The 19974-nt window shown below is 45.1% G+C and overlaps 1 protein-coding gene across 1 annotated transcript; it reads right to left on the bottom strand.

The window, feature by feature from the left end:
- Positions 1–2671: 2671 nt before the first annotated feature.
- On the bottom strand, positions 2672–5156 carry LOC125514928 (subtilisin-like protease SBT1.4). The gene has a single exon (XM_048680303.2). It carries the CDS (start codon positions 5121–5123, stop codon positions 2763–2765), a length of 2361 nt encoding a protein of 786 aa, XP_048536260.2. The 5' UTR covers positions 5124–5156; the 3' UTR covers positions 2672–2762.
- Positions 5157–19974: the final 14818 nt, after the last annotated feature.

Raw genomic sequence — 19974 nt, forward strand, 5'->3', positions numbered from 1 at the left:
ATTTGACATGTGGGTGGACCGGTGCTTGGGTGTTGTTCTTACTTGAACAAGCATCCCACTTATGATTAACCTCTATTGCAAGCATCCGCAACTACAACAAAAATATTAAGGTAAACCTAACCATAGCATGAAACATATGGATCCAAATCAGCCCCTTACGAAGCAACGCATAAACTAGGGTTTAAGCTTCTGTCACTCTAGCAACCCATCATCTACTTATTACTTCCCAATGCCTTCCTCTAGGCCCAAATAATGGTGAAGTGTTATGTAGTCGACGTTCACATAACACCACTAGAGGCTAGACAACATACATCTCATCAAAATATCGAACGAATACCAAATTCACATGACTACTAATAGCAAGACTTCTCCCTTGTCCTCAGGAACAAACGTAACTACTCACAAAGCATATTCATGTTCATAATCAGAGGAGTAATAATATGCATAAAGGATCTGAACATATGATCTTCCACCAATTAGACCAACTAGCATCAATTACAAGGAGTAATTAACACTACTAGCAACCTACTAGCACCAATCCTGGACTTGGAGACAAGAATTGGATACAAGAGATGAACTAGGGTTTTGAGATGAGATGGTGCTGATGAAGATGTTGATGGAGATTGCCCTCTCCCGATGAGAGGAGTGTTGGTGATGACGATGGCGATGATTTTCCCCTCCGGGAGAGAAGTTTCCCCGGTAGAACAGCTCTGCCGGAGCCCTAGATTGGTTCCGCCTCGTGGCGGCGGAGTTTCATCCCGAAAGGTTGCTTCTGGTTTTTTTCTCGACGAAAGTCTTCATATAGCAGAAGATGGTCATCGAAGAGCCACCAGGGAGCCCACGAGGTAGGGGGCGTGCCCCCACCCTCGTGGACAGGGTGTGGCCCCCCTGGTCTTCATCTTTGGCGAGGATTTTTCATTATTTATTATAAGGTATTCTGTGGAGTTTCAGGACTTTTGGAGTTGTGCAGAATATGTCCCTAATATTTGCTCCTTTTCCAGCCCAGAATTCCAGCTGCCGGCATTCTCCCTCCTTATGTAAACCTCATAAAATAAGAGAGAATAGCCATAAGTATTGTGACATAATGTGAAGTAACAACCCATAATGCAATAAATATTGATATAAAAGCATGATGCAAAATGGACGTATCAGAAGGCCGAATTGGAGGGGGAGTTCTCCTCCTCTTGGTCGTCCAAGGGGAGAAACCTTTCGTCCCCTTTTGGTGCCCCTCCAATACAAAATGATGTTCTTATTATGCTTCCCTCGAGTATTGCTTTCATTTAGTTCATTGATGGCATGATGAAGTTTTATACAAAGTTCTGACAATCGATCGACTCTGGCTATCGATGATCTGTTAACAGTTCTTTGGGATCAAATAAGGTGGCCCATAGTCTTGATAGGCATACTTATGCTTCAACTTCTACTGTTTTTTGGGAGGGATGGTGATCCACCGATGTTTATTATGCCACTTGTAATGAACGATGTAACCATCAACTTTCTGCAATAAAGAGCCACGAGGCATTCCTTTCCAAAGAAATCACTATTCTATGTAGAATAGGAGGGTGTATAAAAAATGTAGAATATGGAGCTATATTTTTTATCGCTATGTAAAAAAATACTCTGGTGCTGTTTTTAAATATATGAGCGACATTTTTTCCTCCTATTCTACATGATTATATCGTGAGAAGATATAGCTCCTTATTCTACATAAATGTTTTTAAATATTTTTGAATATATGTTTGTGATGGGTATTTTTTCTTTTTTATACATATTGTAAATTTTTGGTATACATACAAGATACTTTTTATACCCAATAGCATTTCACAAATACTCCCTCAATTTCTAAATATAAGACCTTTTATAAATTTCAATACGGGCTACATACGGATGTATATAAACGTATTTTAGAGTGTAGATTCACTTTGCTCCATATGTAGTCTGCATTGGAATTTCTAAAAATTCTTATATTTAGGAAGGGAGGGAGTACATGATTACCTTTCTCTGATGTTTACATACACCGTGTAAATTTTTCTCATACACCAGGAATTTTTTTATAGATTTTTAACGTGTGATAAATACATGTTTAACATTTTCCTAAAAAAATTGATGTCTACTTTTTCATACACGTTGTACATTTTTTGTATACATGTAGAACATTTTTTATACGCAATTAACATTTTTCAAATACATGATTATCAATTTTCAAATATATATTTTTGAAAAAAATGGATATGGATTAAGATTTGTTTTGAATATATGTTAAAAATTTAAATGGCACAATTTTTTTTAATGTTATCAACATTTTTAAAATAACACCACCAACTTTGTAAACTGCGTTAACATTTTTTTTCTTCAGATTCACGATTTTTAAGAAAAAGTCAGTAAGTTTAAGCTTTTGAACGTCCGTACTTAGAATATTTTGCGAAAAATATAAACAAATTTTAAAAAAATAAAAAGAAGAATAAAAAAAGGAAAACTGAAAGAAACGGCTGTGTCGCTACTGGGCCGGCCCACTATATGCATCCTTGACGCGACACTGCTTTCGATCTCGCACTGAGTGAGGCTTAGACGGCGAGGAATTAGGGTTGTGCGGCGACTAGGTTTTCTTTTCTGCGTTGATTATTTACCGTTGTGATAGCTGTGTACATGAGTCTTTCCTCTTTTTTTTTTTTTTTTGAAATCACGTGAACTGAAACTTACAGTAAACCAGATAAACTCATAGTCGCATGCACTATGCAGTACCTACCCTACACCAATCACATTCACATGTCCGCAACCTGGCTCGCTGGCCAGGTGATGGCGATGGGGCTCGTCACCGTGTGCTTGCGGTCGCTCCACTCGATCGACCCGAACGTGTGATTCCCCTTGACGCTCCCGAAGATGCTTTGTGCAAAGGTGACCACGTACTCCCGCGTCTTCTGCGTCGCGGTGAACCTCAGCGTCCGGGGGATCACCGTGACGCGCACGCCGTCCGGGGCAGTCACCTTGGCCCTGTACGTGGCCCTGGCATCGCCGCCGACGTTGTGCACGACGCGGCGCTGCCTGACGACCGCCAGTTTGTTCGTGGTGAACACCACCGAGAATGCCGGATAGTTGTGGTCGCCCACGGAGGAGCCCGCGCGCGTCGAGCAGTTGGCAGACGAGCCGAACACGGCGATTTGCTTGTCTGTGTAGCCCAGCGCGCACAGGAAGGTGATGTAGTCATCCGTGCCGGCGTCGTACACCAATCCTGGGTCGACCGCGCGGTTGGGGTCGACGTGTCCGGCCCCTCGTGCGAATGGCGTGGACGCTTTGCCGGTGGACATGTCACCGATGACGCCGCCGGCGCTGTCCATGTTGTACGCGGTGGTCATCAGGGCAGACTTGATCATGGCGGGGCTCCACTCCGGCCTCGCCTGCCGGAGCAGCGCGGCGATGCCACTCACGTGCGGGCATGACATGGACGTGCCCGATATGATGTTGTACTTCACACGCCTCGTGTCGCTGGGGAGCTCCAAGGGTGAGTTAGCCCCCGTCCAAGCGGCGAGGATGTCCACGCCGGGCGCAGTAATATCCGGCTTGAAGATCTCCGGCGTGCGGGAGTTCGGCCCGCGGCTCGAGAAGGACGCCATTCTAGGGGAAGGAGGCGTCGGGCCGACGACAGTACCACGGAACACGATCGTCGCGGTAGGGGATGTTTGCTCGCTTATGTACTTCTTGATCTTCTCGGCAGCGGCAAATGTGACAGCCGTGGCGGGGTGGACATAGGCGCTGGTCATGGCCTGCTCGCCGTATGCTTCGGGGCTACCGAAGATTGCTCCGGCACCACCGGCGAGCTTTACGGCTTGTTCTTTCGCAGCCCGGGCGTACACGCCAGGGTCGCAGAAGACGATCTTCCCGGCTACCACGGTGGAGTTCAGCTTCCCTTCTTCGCATATTTTCGAGCCCACGTCCCCTGCGTGGACCAGTGGTACCTTGGTCGTGCCCAGCGGCTCGCCCGCGTAGAGAGAAGTACCCGTGAAGGTCTCGCCGTTGCCGAGAACAACGTCGGCCGGGAATTGGCGGTTGAGAGTGGACGCGCCGACCGTCAAGAACCATGGCGCGACGTTGACGGCGGTGGACTCTTTGGGGCCGGAGTTTCCCGCCGAGGCGGAGACGACGATGCCCTTGCTGACGGCGCGGAACGCACCCACGGCGGTCGTATCGCTATAAAAGTCCGGGGCCTTGCCGTTGGAGCCGAGGGAGAGAGAGATAACGTCGACACCGTCCGCGATGGCCTCATCAAACGCGGCGAGGATGTCAGAGCTCGCGCACCCTTTCCAACACACTTTGTAGACGGCTATGCGCGCGCCCGGTGCCATGCCGACGGCATTTCCTCTGGCGTAGTCGAAGAAGGCGCCGTCTGCAACAGCAGAGCCGGCGGCGGTGGAGGAGGTGTGGGTGCCATGGCCGTTGGTGTCGAGCGGAGACTCGGCGTCCTCACCGAACGCACTGCCGAGCGCAGCTTTCTGCCCCTTGTGGAAGAACTTGGCGCCGACGAGTTTGTTGTTGCAGAACTTGGAGCCGTTGAACGACGGTCCCGAGACGCACCCGCCGCGGAACTTGCCGGGCGGCGACGGCGGCAGCGACGCGTCGGCGGAGAAGGACGCGCGGCCTTCCGGGTACACGCCGGTGTCGAGGACCCCGATGACGACGTCGCTGGCGCCGTTGGACGCCGGGAGCAGCCCGGAGGACGGCGAGAGGCCGAGGAAGGACGGCGTGAGGGTGGTGTGCAGCTCCTGCATCACGTCGGGCACGACGGCGAGCACGGAGCCCGAGGAAGCGAGGCGCGCGGCCTGGCGGCCCGTGAGGCGCGCCGCGAAGCCCGTGGCGGCGTGCGAGTAGGAGTAGAGCACCCTCGGCGCCGGGGTGGAGAGCTCGACGGGGATGTGGTCGCGCAAGAAAGAGCCGTACGCACGGGTGGTCAGCAGGCCACGGCGCGGCAGCCGTGGCGCGTGCCCGGCCGCGACGTGCACGATGTAGGAAGACTGTACCTCGGCCGTGCTGATCTCCACCTCCACCTCCGTTGCCGCCACCGGAGCGGCGGCGACGGCGAGGGCGAGCAGGACGCACAGAGCCGCGAGGGGCGTGAGACCGAGCTCCATTGTTGCTGCAAGCGGCCGGTGGTTGCTGTGTGGTAGCAGCGGGGACGGGGAAGACGAATAAGTAGGCGGGCACCGCGGCATGCAGCACGCGGAGGGAGTGGAGTAGTTGCCGATCCAGATCATTGACGGGATTCGAAAGGTTTCAATCTCCGCACGAGGTAGCTCGTGCTGATCATCCTGCCGCGAAGAGAGCTACGAGTATTTTATTGCAAGAAGCCGATAGCGAGACTCGCGTGCTACTTTAAGATAGCCTTATTTTCGATATTGCGCTGATCATTCTCTTTCAAAATTCCTGTAGGAACGCATGAAGTCTCCATTCTGATTTTGGCATGAAAAATATGGAGCATGTGTGTCCCTGAACTGATTGCAGAACTAGTTAAACTCATATATTTTTTATAAGAGTAATATACTTGAGAAAATTATACTGGGCATGCATGTTGAATAATTGAGCATTTTCTTGTTAAGGCCTTCTTTGGTTTGTAGGATTTTTGAATTTTATAGGATGGATTTGCAAACGAAAAATTCCTTTAAAGCCCTTTGATTTGTAGGAATGGATCCCTATTTCTATGTAGGATAGGAATCAATCCTTCATATTTTAGAGGAAAAAAAATATTAGCCTAGACTCAATTAAAAAAATCCTATCATATGCACTAAATGACATCTCTTTCTCTACAAGAATTGACATGCATGTCATCTCACTTCCTATGATTTTCTTATTCCTATAAAATTCCTATACTATGAACCAAAGAAGGCCTAAGTTTAATCCAGAAAAACACTGGAGAAGAGAAAAACAGGGTGATCGGGGACGACAATTCCCTTGCAGAACACCGGTGAAACCACGGCTGCTACTCCCGCACGAGTTGTTGGATTTCTTCGAAGAGAACGCGTGGTGTATCTAATGAAAATAATAGCGTGCTATATGAAAATAGTGCATGCCTTAAAGTACGATATTAGCATCCTATCGTGCTATAGCATGCTATTAGCGAAACATTATATATAGATTTATTAAGAGATTCATTTCTATCGTGTGCTATTAACGACGCTATAGCACACTATTTTTTTCACTCGATGTAGTACATCAGTATTTCTCTTTGTTGAAAATCAAGATTTAATCGAACCAATAAAGCTGTTAGACATCAGACTACCGATGTTTGCCTTTTATCATACTAGTACGTGGCCGTACGATTAAAAGCACGCTGGCCGTTTGATCTGTTACCGAAGCCCGCATGTGGTTCATTAATTTCTTGCTTCTTGGGGAGGCGTTTTGGTTCTAGGGAACATTTGCTCCCAGGTGAACAGTAACGCAAAAAAGTAGTAAAATATTTTTAAAAAATTCTGATTCTTTTTTATCGATGCTCGTGTTAGTGTCGTAGGCACGCTTAACAATTTTCATGTGAAATGGAGCAGTAGCGTTTCGTCGGTGAAAAAACCAAATTTGGTGTTCAATTTTTTTTTACATAGGCCAAAATGTTTAACCTTTCAGCCTAAAACTTTGCAAGTAGCACGTGGATGTGATTATGAATACATAAAAATATGGGTTATTTTTGACATTTCAATGAACATTTTCAAGCACAGGAGCACGTGCTCCTGGGAGCCAAATTTGATTTCCGCTTGCTTCATTGCTATGCTAACTACTCCCGTGAGTTTTGCTGCTTCCCACTCCCTTTGTTTCATAATATAAGAGTGTTTTTGACACTACACTAGTATAAAAAACGCTTTTATATTATGATACAGAGGGAATAGTAATTTGTTCCCTAGAATCACGCCGAACTTCTCTTTAAGAAAAATCTAGTAGTGCTGAAAATACTTTTGGTAAATTGTGATTTTTCCTATCGAAGAATCTGTTAAATTAGTTATGATTTATTTTCAGATCTATTCATAACAATGGAAACACGTTTTTATGCGACAAGAGCATTCTTCATGATAGATGGAAGCACCATTTTTCTGACATAGTAGAAACATATACTCTCTCTTCGCATGATGGAAACAACTTTTGAGACGAGTAATTTTGTTGTGTGTCTTGGGAACAATTTGGTGCTTTGGAAACAAATTTCCATGATTCCATCTGACGGAACATTTGCTTCGCAAAAACAATCATGCGGAAACACAGCAAGAAATACAGAATTGAAAGAAACTCATTTGATACGACCTACAATTTAGACCCTCTCGCACAGAAATAATAAGCAAAACATTACTATTACAATAACACTATCATTTCCCCGTAGGAAGGCAGTGCAAGCATGTTGAAGGGCTGATATGAGCTCCAAGCTTAAGCCGAGCTAGCTCCTCGTCGCCAATAAGGCATCCAAAGATAGGTACTAGGCTGAGGACGGACAGGATGCTGTTGGAGCGTCATGGGGGAGAGCGTATCGGGTACTCCAGTGGATGGAGTACTCCAGCTACACCCAGCAGAGCACATTCGTTGGATGAAGTTTGTAGGTACAGGATGGAAGTAGAATGCCTCATCCTTCCAATTTTGCAAAGAACACCCCATGTAATGATAGTATTGTTGTAAAGTTGTCATCATCTAGCTTCAAAAAACTGTGCTGGCTCAGATTTGGAAAAGAAAGAACACACACGTCTTGTACCTCCGTACATGATTGTTTCATGCTGACGCTTTCAGCTTCATTTGTATTATATAAATTCGATGTGAGCTAGTTGTAACGCCCTCGATGCGGCTATATCTCCTACGTGTCGAAGCACCACTTAGAGGCACAATCACATTGAAAGCAATGTCGCAAGTAAGGTAATCTTCACACAACCCATGTAATACATAAGGGGAAAAGATATATAGTTGGCTTACAATCGACACTTCACACAATTACATGAATAAAGCATTACATCAACCAGATACAATCAAGGTCCGGCTACGGAACCAAAATAAAAGAAGACTACCCCAAATACTACATAGATCCCCGATCGACCCCAACTGGGCTCCACTACTGATCAATTAGAACGAAATGACACAAAGGACAAGATCTTCATCGAGCTCCTCCTTGAGCTTGGTTGCGTCATCTGTACGGACTCATCGGCACCTGCAAGCTGGTTTTGGAAGTATCTGTGAGTCACGGGGACTCAGCAATCTTACACTCTCGCGATCAAGACTATTTAAACTTATAGGAAGGGTAAAAGGTATGAGGTGGAGCTGCAGCAAGCGACTAGCATATTTGGTGGCTAACACACACAAATGAGAGCGAGAAGAGAAGGCAAAAGCACGATCGAGAAACTATGATCAAGAAGTGATCCTAAAACAACCTACGTCAAGCATAACTCCAACAACGTGTTCACTTCCCGGACTCCGCCGGAAAGAGACCATCACGGTTAGACACGCGGTTGATGTATTTTAATTAAGGTCAACTTTAGGTTTTCTACAACCGGACATTAACAAATTCCCATCTGCCCATAACCGCGGGCACGGCTTTCGAAAGTTCATAACCCTGCAGGGGTGTCCCAACTTAGCCCATCACAAGCTCTCACGGTCAACGAAGGATATTCCTTCTAGCGGGAAGACCCGATCAGACTCGGAATCCCGATTACAAGACATTTCGACAATGGTAAAACAAGACCAGCAAAGCCACCCGAATGTGCCGACAAATCCCGATAGGAGCTGCACATATCTCTTTCTCAGGGCACACCGGATTGTCTAAGGTTCCGGTAGGCCATCCCAGAGTTGCCCCTGGTGGCCACCGACAGCTGACAGGTTGGACCAACACTCAGAGGAGCACTGGCCCGGGGGTTTAATAAAGATGGCCCTTTGGGCAGGCCTACCCAAGGGAAAGAAAAGGCTAGTTGGCGAATGGTAAAACCAATGTTGGGCCTTGCTGGAAGAGTTTTATTCAAGGCGAACTGTCAAGGGGTTCCCATTATAACCCAACCGCGTAAGGAACGCAAAATTCGGGAACATAACACTGATATGACGGAAACTAGGGCGGCAAGAGTGGAACAAAACACCAGGCATAAGGCCGAGCCTTCCACCCTTTACCAAGTATATAGATGCACAGGGCCGGTCCTGAGATTTTGGGGGCCCTGAGGCGAGACTAAATCCGGGGCCCTTAATGTAGACATTATAATAATAAAAATCAATACACATATATATGAAATTTTACCAATAACACTTAAATGCATCCAAAATCAGTATATGTATCAAATAATTTATAAATATTACATAAAAATGTCCTAATCCATTATGTGCTAAGGATCTCCGATTCCTGCATCCTGCTAATGCTATACTTGGAGACCTTACAACAGAAGCAAAAATCTTTGTCGACATCTATTGAATACACTAGCCACTTTCAATCATGTTCCTTCCCATTGCTTAATTTCCTATGATAATGAGCATATGAAAAAATATCTTCCTGCATCATCTAGATGGTATGCCATTTTTTGTCCTCTCACATAGGCCCTTTCTCAACCAAGATGTCTATTGCTTTATTATCAAGATTTTTCCAATTTCTTTCATAAATATCAGCAGTATAAACTGCTTGTTCATAAACAGTAGGCGGACTGTGCATGTGAATTACCTACATGCTCAGAGGCACTTACATTCCTATCGTTGATGTTGGTGTCGACATTTCTTCTTACTGCTCAAATTCTAAACTTCCATTAGTTTGTTGCCCTTCCTCAACTATTGCCAACTCCCTTCAAAAAAATTATGAATATTTCACGCTGTGATTGTACCAAGTCACAATGCTGAAAATAAATAATTTATCACTACCAGTTGAACAATACTTTCTTCCAAACAACAGAATAAGACACAATGCTGAAATGATTTTTTTGCATCAATAGACAATTGTTGAGCAGTGCCGATGTGCAGCTATTCATCTACGAGACTAGGAACCTCGATATGAATAGAAGATATACCTTGGATGGTCGAATTGTTCATAGCCGTAGAGCAAATCAGGGTTGCGACGGCTCCCAGGGGATTGAAATTTGGCGGGCGATCTGAATTAGGGAGGAAAATTGAATTTAGGAGAAAAGGGAAAAGAAGCCGCGAGCGCGCAATCACATAGAGACAAGCGTCAGCGGCCGCTCGGAAATTGAGAATTGCTGCGTCAAATGCATGTGTGATGGAATAGGAAGGGATCAATCAGTTCCTTTTTTTTCGGCATGGACTTACTAGCTAACAAATCGGAAGGATCAATCACTTCCTTTTTTTCGACGTGCTCATATTAACTTTTGTTTTTTGAGGTGCGCGTGCTCGTATTAACTTTTTTTTTGCATGCTCGTATTATCTAGGAACGAATCAATCGCTGGCTCCCTTCCTGGCCACTACTACGTGCGTACGTTCCAGCCTGCTGCTGCGTGAGGCCCAGTCGTCAAAATTGATGATCAAAAATATGTTTCGCCATAGCCTACCTCTCGGTACACACACTGGCGAGGGGCCCCTCGATTTGGGGGGGTCCGGGGCGGCCGCCCCCTTGACCCCTCTCAGGGCCGGCCCTGTAGATGCATTAATTAAATAAGAGATATTGTGATATCCCAACAAGTAAACATGTTCCAACAAGGAACAACATCTCCATGTTCCAACAATGAACAAACTTCAATCTTCACCTGCAACTAACAACGCTATAAGAGGGGCTGAGCAAAGCGGTAACATAGACTAACAACGGTTTGCTAGGACAAGGTGGGTTAGAGGTTTGGTTCAACAATATGGGAGGCATGATAAGCAAGTGGTAGGTATCGCAGCATAGGCATAGCAAAAGAGCGAGCAAAGATAGAAGTGATTTCGAGGGTATGGTCATCTTGCCTGAAATCCCGCAAGGAAGAAGAACGAGTCCATGAAGAAGACATACGGACGTAGTCGAACGGGTCCTCACAAACGCGACGTTAACGGAACCAACCCGAAGAAGCAACACCGGAAAGAAGCACACAACATAGTAAACAACCAACACTTGAACATGGTATGATATGCGGGATGCGGTATGCGATGCATATGCATGATTTGCAAAAGAATGATTGAACTTGGCCTAAACATGGAAATCCAAGAGTGCCACTGGAAAAGTGAGGTGATTTCGGTTAAAATCGATATAAAGATCACCGGAATCGGATGCATGGTTTGGAAATGGCAAGCAAAACAAATATGGCACCGGTCTGTGATAATCAGCAAGTGACCAACTAAATGCACCAAGTTAAATATGCTACAGAACTCAAACATGGCAACAAAATACATGGAAGGGATCCACTCATGAAGCTTGACAAAAGATGAACACTGAGCTACGGCTAATTCACTCAATAACAGGTTCAAACAAGCATGACAAAAGTGCAAAAGACAACAGGTTTCAGACTTAGTGAAATTAACACAAGTCTGGAATTTATTACCAGGAAGCATACTTTGGAGCATCAAAACTATATGCTACAGGAATTTAACATGGCAAAGCAAGGCATGGCATGAAGCTACTCAAAGCACTTAACAAAAGTCCCTTAGTGACCTTGAGCCAAAAGGGATCAGAAAATACAATTGCAAGCATGTGAACATGACAAAAACATAAACAGATTTAGACTTAGTGAAAAACCGGAGCATGCAAAACAGTTAACGAGTAGGCATGTTTACGAGCTCTATGCACTCACTACAGAGCATGGCATGACAAACTAAGCATACACCCATCAATAAGACATGGCATAGAAGCTAGACATGGCAAGGACAATAACATAGCATGCACGGATCAATAGCAACATCCTCGGCAAAATTGCTAAACATGTCAACGTTCTGCCAGGATTCACTTTATAGCAAAAGTACAGCTCGATTGACTCAAGCTAGGGTGCTCCATAAATGCAAACAAATACATGGATGGATAGAGCACCACAAGGTTAACAAAACATCCTTAGTGATCATCCTCAAAAGAGGCACGGATCACTAGGAAACAACATGAACATAAGGCATAACAACAAAATCAGGATAAGGACTTGGTGAAATTCTAAGTCCCTGAAATCAGCATTACCGATTAGCTACTTTGCAAGCTTGTGCTAGTCACCATAAAGATCACAAAAATACATGGCAAGCATCTCTATAAAGATGGCATGGCATAAAACAAAACACATGTAGAGCTCAACATCATAGCATGCACACATTAATCATGGCAAAAATGACACAATTGCTGAAAAGATCTGACAAATTCATCACATAGCCCTCTTCCAACAGCATTTCAGGCATCAATATGAGCTCAAATGAAAATGATGCAATGAGATGAAATTATGTACTCGTCGAGACAAACATTTTGATATGCTACACGCACGAATCGTATCAACGGGTGATGAGTTATGGTATGATGAATAGAGGCATATGAATTAGGGAATCTCAGGACTTAGTGAAATATTACCTCCGCGAAAAGTCAACGCGGGGACGAGGCGAAGCGGGATGAGGAGATCCGGATCGAGGGGGGCGCGTTTGGTTCCCGGGGTTGGTGGATCTCATCCACCTTCCCCGGATACGGCGAGGAAAGAGGACTCCGGCGAGAAGGGCATGTCTCCGGCGATGGCCGGCGACGAGGGCGCGGGCGGCGGGCCTCCGGCGAGGGTTGACGGCAGCGGCGCGCTCCGGGAGGCGGCGCCAGATGCGGGCGGCGGCACGAAGGCATGGCGGCTACCGGCGGCGGGCGTGGGGAGCTACACGCCGGCGCTCGCCGGAGCGGCGGCGAAGGTGCGTCGGCGGCGAGCAAGCGATGAGGCGGCGCGGGAGAGCACGCGCGCGGCCAGAGAGGTGCTGACGCGGGCCGGGAGGCGCGGCGACTCGGGCCGGAGAGGGCCCTGCTCGGGCCCCGGCGGGCCAGCGGGGTTAGCGGCGAAGTGGGGCGCCGGCTCGGGGACACGTGGCGCCCTCAGGTTGGCTGGCGCGTCAGCGGGGACGATGTGGCGCGACGGGATTTGCTGGAGTAAGGTGGCAAATGGCGAGCGGACATGTCCGGCGCAGGAAGAAAAGTCCGGCGGCACGGAGAGAGTTAGATCTAGGGTTTGTACCGCGAATTTTTGGGAGGGGAGCACATATATATATATATATATATATATATATATATATATATATATAGGTAGAGGGAGCTAGGAGAGTCCAAATGAGGTGCAGTTTTCGGCCATGCGATCGTGATCGAACGCTCTAGATGATGGAACAGGTTTAGGTGGGTTTTGGGCCACTTTGGAGGGGTGTTGGCCTGCAACACACACGAGGCCTTATCGGTCCCTCGGTTAACCGTTGGAGTATCAAACGAAGTCCAAATGGCACGAAACTTGACAGGCGGTCTACCGGTAGTAAACCAAGGCCGCATGACAAGTCTCGGTCCAATCCGAAAACGTTTAACACCCACACACGAAAAGAGGTAGAAAGGGACACCGGGTGACATAGGAGCGCCGGAATGCAAAACGGACAACGGGGAAAATGCTCGGATGCATGAGACGAACATGAATGCAAATGAAATGCACATGATGATATGATATGACATGCATGACACGCAATCAATGCCAACGCAACAACAGCGAATAACTGGAGGACACCTGACACATTGGTCTCGGGGCGTTACGACACTCCACCACTACGAGAGGATCTTGTCCCGAGATCTAGAATGGCACCGGAGGGACAACAGAAAAGAAAGAGAAGAGGTAAAACTAAGTTGCTTCTTTAACAAATGAGTGAAACCACGAACCTTGAAATGTTGAACTACTCAAAAGATAGAATACAACGGGGATGAACAAAGTTGAAAACACTCCGTTAGAAAAGAGGAACAATGAAGAACAACTTTGGTCAGCACTCCGGTTGAAAAGTGATACAAGACTTGATAAGATGAAAAGAACTTGAGCAGAGGGCACAACTCTCCGGTTAAATGTATAAGCAAGAAAAAAACAAGGTCCTGACAAGAACAAGAAGAAAGGTTGAAGATAGCAACATCACAATGCCTCCGGAACAAAAGAAAGAATGGAATGGAGTGAACGAAGTGAAACAAGATCTTGAGAGAGCACGCTTACAGCAAATGCTAGAACAGAATTGTTGGAAAACCAACAAGGAAAAGAATAATCTTGATATGGTCTTATGGAATACATCTCAGATTATGAGGTGACAACCTGCCACTCACGGGAAGAAGAATTGAATTGATATGGACAAAGAGACAAGAAAGTTATTTCACCGGGAGGTTAAAATAAGAACTTGGGTCATTTATGAGCACCATAAACAAGACACAAGATAACTCCAACAAAGAGGTTGATGGATTTAATATATCTCATTCTTAACAACAAGTGAATCATGAAGCATGACTCAAAATATCAAGAATGACATAATACCACCTCCAATGATACGGAAGGAAGAATTGCACTCCGGATTGAAAGATGAAGAATGTTTGAGCTCCTTAGAAAAGAATCTCAATGAACACTTCGAGAAGGAATATAAATCCTTGATGAACCATCATGTAGAACCTTCATGAAGAACTCCAGTTAAAAGAATGATCACAAAGCAGTGAAGGATGAAAAGAATAAGGTTGAAGCCTTGCAATGATTAGATGAAGCTTGCGACGAGATAAATGAGAGATCTTGAAACTCCGGGAAAAGAAAAAGCTGAACACAATTGGAATCAAGAAGTTGATGCACCTCCGGAATAAGGAATTAATCGCTTGGATGAACAAGAATAAGAATTACGTTATGCGTATCCTTCACCAATTTAAATTGATGACAATCAACGTATTTGTCATACTACTTATTCTCGTAGAAAGGATTAAGATAGATATAGCGGAAACTTGGGAAAACCTTCAACGAACCACCGGTAGAATTGAATGAAGGAAGATAACATAAAGAAACACCGGGAAGAATTAGCGAATGAACGAAGATACATGAGAGAGTTTACATACAAAAGAACGAACAGATCATGAACTAATTAGAGGATATTTGAACGATGCACCGGTAAGATTTAGAGAAAGAGAGCTGAAAGCTGAGAATGAATACTTCTGAGGTGGTGGCCTTCGGAGAAACAAACTAAAAAGACTCTTGAGTTGCTCCGGCTGGATGAAAAGAATTCTCAAAATCGAAAACAATTATGAGAGGATGGCATCAAGCTAGAGCCACGAATCTCTGAGAGAACGAATAAGATATGGAGGAAAAATTCTTCTTCGGTCTTCAAATGATGACGAGAAACACCACCATGAATTATTGAGGCACTCCGGAATGAAGAATGGAAAGGTTGAGCCAACGATGAAAATAATTTGGAAGATCTTGGAGAAAGACATTTGACTGATGACAATTCATTCTTACGTCAAACTTTAGAAGATTTGAGAATAACGCCGGGAAAAAGAGAAGAGTCAGGTGATCCTAAAAAAGACCTGTGGGTTAGGGCCCACTCAAAAGAAACACCGTTGAACAATATAAAAGAGAGATTGCACCGGTTGAATTAAATGGTTTGAATGAGACAACAACCTCAAAATAGGTTGAACTGATCTAGAATGACAAGACGAGCCTTGAGATATCTTCAACACTTCGGAACAAATGAAAAGCGAGAAATGCATTATTATGAGGTGCACCGGCATACGAAAAGCATTGAAACGAGAAAAAGATATGATCGACAAAGCTTGAATCGAATCCACCGGAGAAGAAAAGAACGAATAATGATAACTTGAAGCTCCGTCAGAATCTTCATGAGAATCACCGGATAAGAACGTTGAAGGAAAAGAATGGAGAGACTTCACATCAGTAAGATGGATACTCGATAAAAAAAATCCGAGTCCTAGAAGAAACAAGGGTGCGAGGGTGGGAAAAACAAATTCAACTTTGAGACGGATGAAACAAACACCGTTGAGAAGAACTGATAATTGATCTTGCTGATGTTGAAATGATCGGAACCATTTGAAGAGAAAAACACGCCGGTTGAAAAGGATTGACATGACAATCTCGATTATCATGAGGATTGGTATTCACATCAGAGTATGAGAACACCGTTTAGAGAAGGTATGGAATCAACATTTGACTTCGAAGACCCTCGAATACCGCAACTCAAAACAAAACAAAGGATTGGCTTGCAGAATAAGCCCGAACAAACATATGATAGAGATTTCGTCCGAAGTTTTCATGGTGGGGCCTACACGGGCTCGATCGTACATCACCATCATGTACAAGACAGTGCACATGACATATGAAGCGTCCCCGAGTCGGCATAGCCAAGGACTCTTTAAGACACAACGAGACCACTGTAAAACCAACCGTGGATAGGCGGACCACTAGACGTCGAACCCCAATTTCATATCATACATCTATCAGAAAGATATCCTAAGAGCTACTTGAATTCCCACTTATAAACTCTCAAAATTTTCCGGTTATGCAATCAGGTGTTGGGGATACAGGGGAAGCATAATATCTCACCCAAACTAGCAAATCCTACATCCAGTTGTATCCATCCTTCAACACATAACTAAGAAACCTTCGGAAATCGTCTACCTCAACCTTCGAAAAGCATCCGTTATACGAGTTATGGCAATACTCCTGAACTCCCGCCCCAGTACTGGGTGGCGTCGATGTTATCTCACCAACAACTGCATAAAAGAGATTTTCGATGTCGGCGAAACTAAACTCAGGTATTCCAGAACTGCAACGATAAAATTGTGACGACAACACCTTGGAGCTCAACTCCCCGGGACACTGCCACAACCCCTAAATGACAGGAGGCACCAAGAACAATGTTCTCGTCACAAAACCATCAGAACGATTCCAAGATACCCGCGCGATCCTAAATTTTTTTAGTGAAATTTGAGAAGAGAAGAGTCAAAACTCTACGTCAGGATGCCTCACCAGAGCGACGAAGGGACTGAGGAGTAAAAAGAATTCCTAACTCTCCGATATATATAATCCTAAAGGACTCAAAACATTTCTAGACTCAATAACGCCAGCGATTCGATCAAGCAGGGGACTCCTAAGGTCGTGGAAGGCTCTGATACCAACTTGTGACGCCCTCGATGAGGCTATATCTCCTACATGTCGAAGCACGACTTAGAGGCATAATCGCATTGAAAGCAATGTCGCAAGTAAGGTAATCTTCACACAACCCATGTAATACATAAGGGAAAAAGATACATAGTTGGCTTACAATCGCCACTTCACACAATTACATGAATAAAGCATTACATCAACCAGATACAATCAAGGTCCGGCTACGGAAACAAAATAAAAGAAGACTACCCCAAATACTACACAGATCCCCGATCGACCCCAACTGGGCTCCACTACTAATCAACTAGAACGAAACGACACAAAGGACAAGATCTTCATCGAGCTCCTCCTTGAGCTTGGTTGCGTCATCTGCACGGACTCATCAGCACCTGCAAGCTGGTTTTGGAAGTATTTGTGAGTCACGGGGATTCAGCAATCTTACACCCTCGCGATCAAGACTATTTAAGCTTATAGGAAGGGTAAAAGGTATGAGGTGGAGCTGCAGCAAGCGACTAGCATATTTGGTGGCTAACACACACAAATGAGAGCGAGAAGAGAAGGCAAAAGCACGATCGAGAAACTATGATCAAGAAGTGATCCTAAAACAACCTACGTCAAGCATAACTCCAACAACGTGTTCACTTCCCGGACTCCGCCGGAAAGAGACCATCACGGTTACACACGCGGTTGATGTATTTTAATTAAGGTCAACTTCAGGTTTTCTACAACCGGACATTAACAAATTCCCATCTGCCCATAACCGCGGGCACGGCTTTCGAAAGTTCATAACCCTGCAGGGGTGTCCCAACTTAGCCCATCACAAGCTCTCATGGTCAATGAAGGATATTCCTTCTAGCGGGAAGACCCGATCAGACTCGGAATCCCAGTTACAAGACATTTCGACAATGGTAAAACAAGACCAGCAAAGCCACCCGAATGTGCCGACAAATCCCGATAGGAGCTGCACATATCTCTTTCTCAGGGCACAACGGATTGTCCAAGGTTCCGGTAGGCCAGCCCAGAGTTGCCCCTGGTGGCCACCGGCAGCTGACAGGTTGGACCAACACTCAGAGGAGCACTGGACCGGGGGTTTAATAAAGATGACCCTTTGGGCAGGCCTACCCAAGGGAAAGAAAAGGCTAGGTGGCGAATGGTAAAACCAATGTTGGGCCTTGCTGGAAGAGTTTTATTCAAGGCGAACTGTCAAGGGGTTCCCATTATAACCCAACCGCGTAAGGAACGCAAAATCCGGGAACATAACACCGATATGACGGAAACTAGGGCGGCAAGAGTGGAACAAAACACCAGGCATAAGGCCGAGCCTTCCACCCTTTACCAAGTATATAGATGCATTAATTAAATAAGAGATATTGTGATATCCCAACAAGTAAACATGTTCCAACAAGGAACAACATCTCCATGTTCCAACAAGGAACAAACTTCAATCTTCACCTGCAACTAACAACGCTATAAGAGGGGCTAAGCAAAGCGGTAACATAGCCAAACAATGGTTTGCTAGGACAAGGTGGGTTAGAGGCTTGGTTCAACAATATGGGAGGCATGATAAGCAAGTGGTAGGTATCGTAGGATAGGCATAGCAAAAGAGCGAGCAACTAGCAATCAAAGATAGAAGTGATTTCGAGGGTATGGTCATCTTGCCTGAAATCCCGCAAGGAAGAAGAACGAGTCCATGAATAAGACATACGGACGTAGTCGAACGGGTCCTCACAAACGCGACGTTAACGGAACCAACCCGAAGAAGCAACACCGGAAAGAAGCACACAACATAGTAAACAACCAACACTTGAACATGGTATGATATGCGGGATGCGGTATGCGATGCATATGCATGATTTGCAAAAGAATGATTGAACTTGGCCTAAACATGGAAATCCAAGAGTGCCACTGGAAAAGTGAGGTGATTTCGGTTGAAATCGATATAAAGATCACCGGAATCGGATGCATGGTTTGGAAATGGCAAGCAAAACAAATATGGCACCGGTCTGTGATAATCAGCAAGTGACCAACTAAATGCACCAAGTTAAATATGCTACAGAACTCAAACATGGCAACAAAATACATGGAAGGGATCCACTCATGAAGCTTGACAAAAGATGAACACTGAGCTACGGCTAATTCACTCAATAACAGGTTCAAACAAGCATGACAAAAGTGCAAAAGATAACAGGTTTCAGACTTAGTGAAATTAACACAAGTCTGGAATTTATTATCAGGAAGCATAGTTTGGAGCATGAAAACTATATGCTACAGGAACTTAACATGGCAAAGCAAGGCATGGCATGAAGCTACTCAAAGCACTTAACAAAAGTCCCTTAGTGACCTTGAGCCAAAAGGTAACATAAAATACAATAGCAAGCATGTGAACATGGCAAAAACATAAACAGATTCAGACTTCGTGAAAAACCGGAGCATGCAAAACAGTTAACGAATAGGCATGTTTACGAGCTCGATGCACTCACTACAGAGCATGGCATGACAAACTAAGCATACACCCATCAAGAAGACATGGCATAGAAGCTAGACATGGCAAGGACAATAACATAGCATGCACGGATCAATAGCAACATCCTCGGCAAAATCACTAAACATGTCAACATTCTGCCAGGATTCACTTTATAGCAAAAGTAGAGCTCGATTGACTCAAGCTAGGGTGCTCCATAAATGCAAACAAAGACATGGATGGATAGATCACCGCAAGGTTAACAAAACATCCTTACTGATCATCCTCAAAAGAGGCACGGATCACTAAGAAACAACATGAACATAAGGCATAACAACAAAATCAGGACAAGGACTTGGTGAAATTCGAAGTCCCTGAAATCAGCATTACCGATTACACTACTTTGCAAGCTTGTGCTAGTCACCACAAAGATCACAAAAATACATGGCAAGCACCTCTGTAAAGATGGCATGGCATATAATAAAACACATGTAGAGCTCAACA

The sequence above is a fragment of the Triticum urartu genome, chromosome 6A, assembly GCF_056163025.1.
Source record: "Triticum urartu cultivar PI428250 chromosome 6A, HENAU_Tu73, whole genome shotgun sequence".
In the NCBI taxonomy this organism is placed as follows: domain Eukaryota; kingdom Viridiplantae; phylum Streptophyta; class Magnoliopsida; order Poales; family Poaceae; genus Triticum; species Triticum urartu.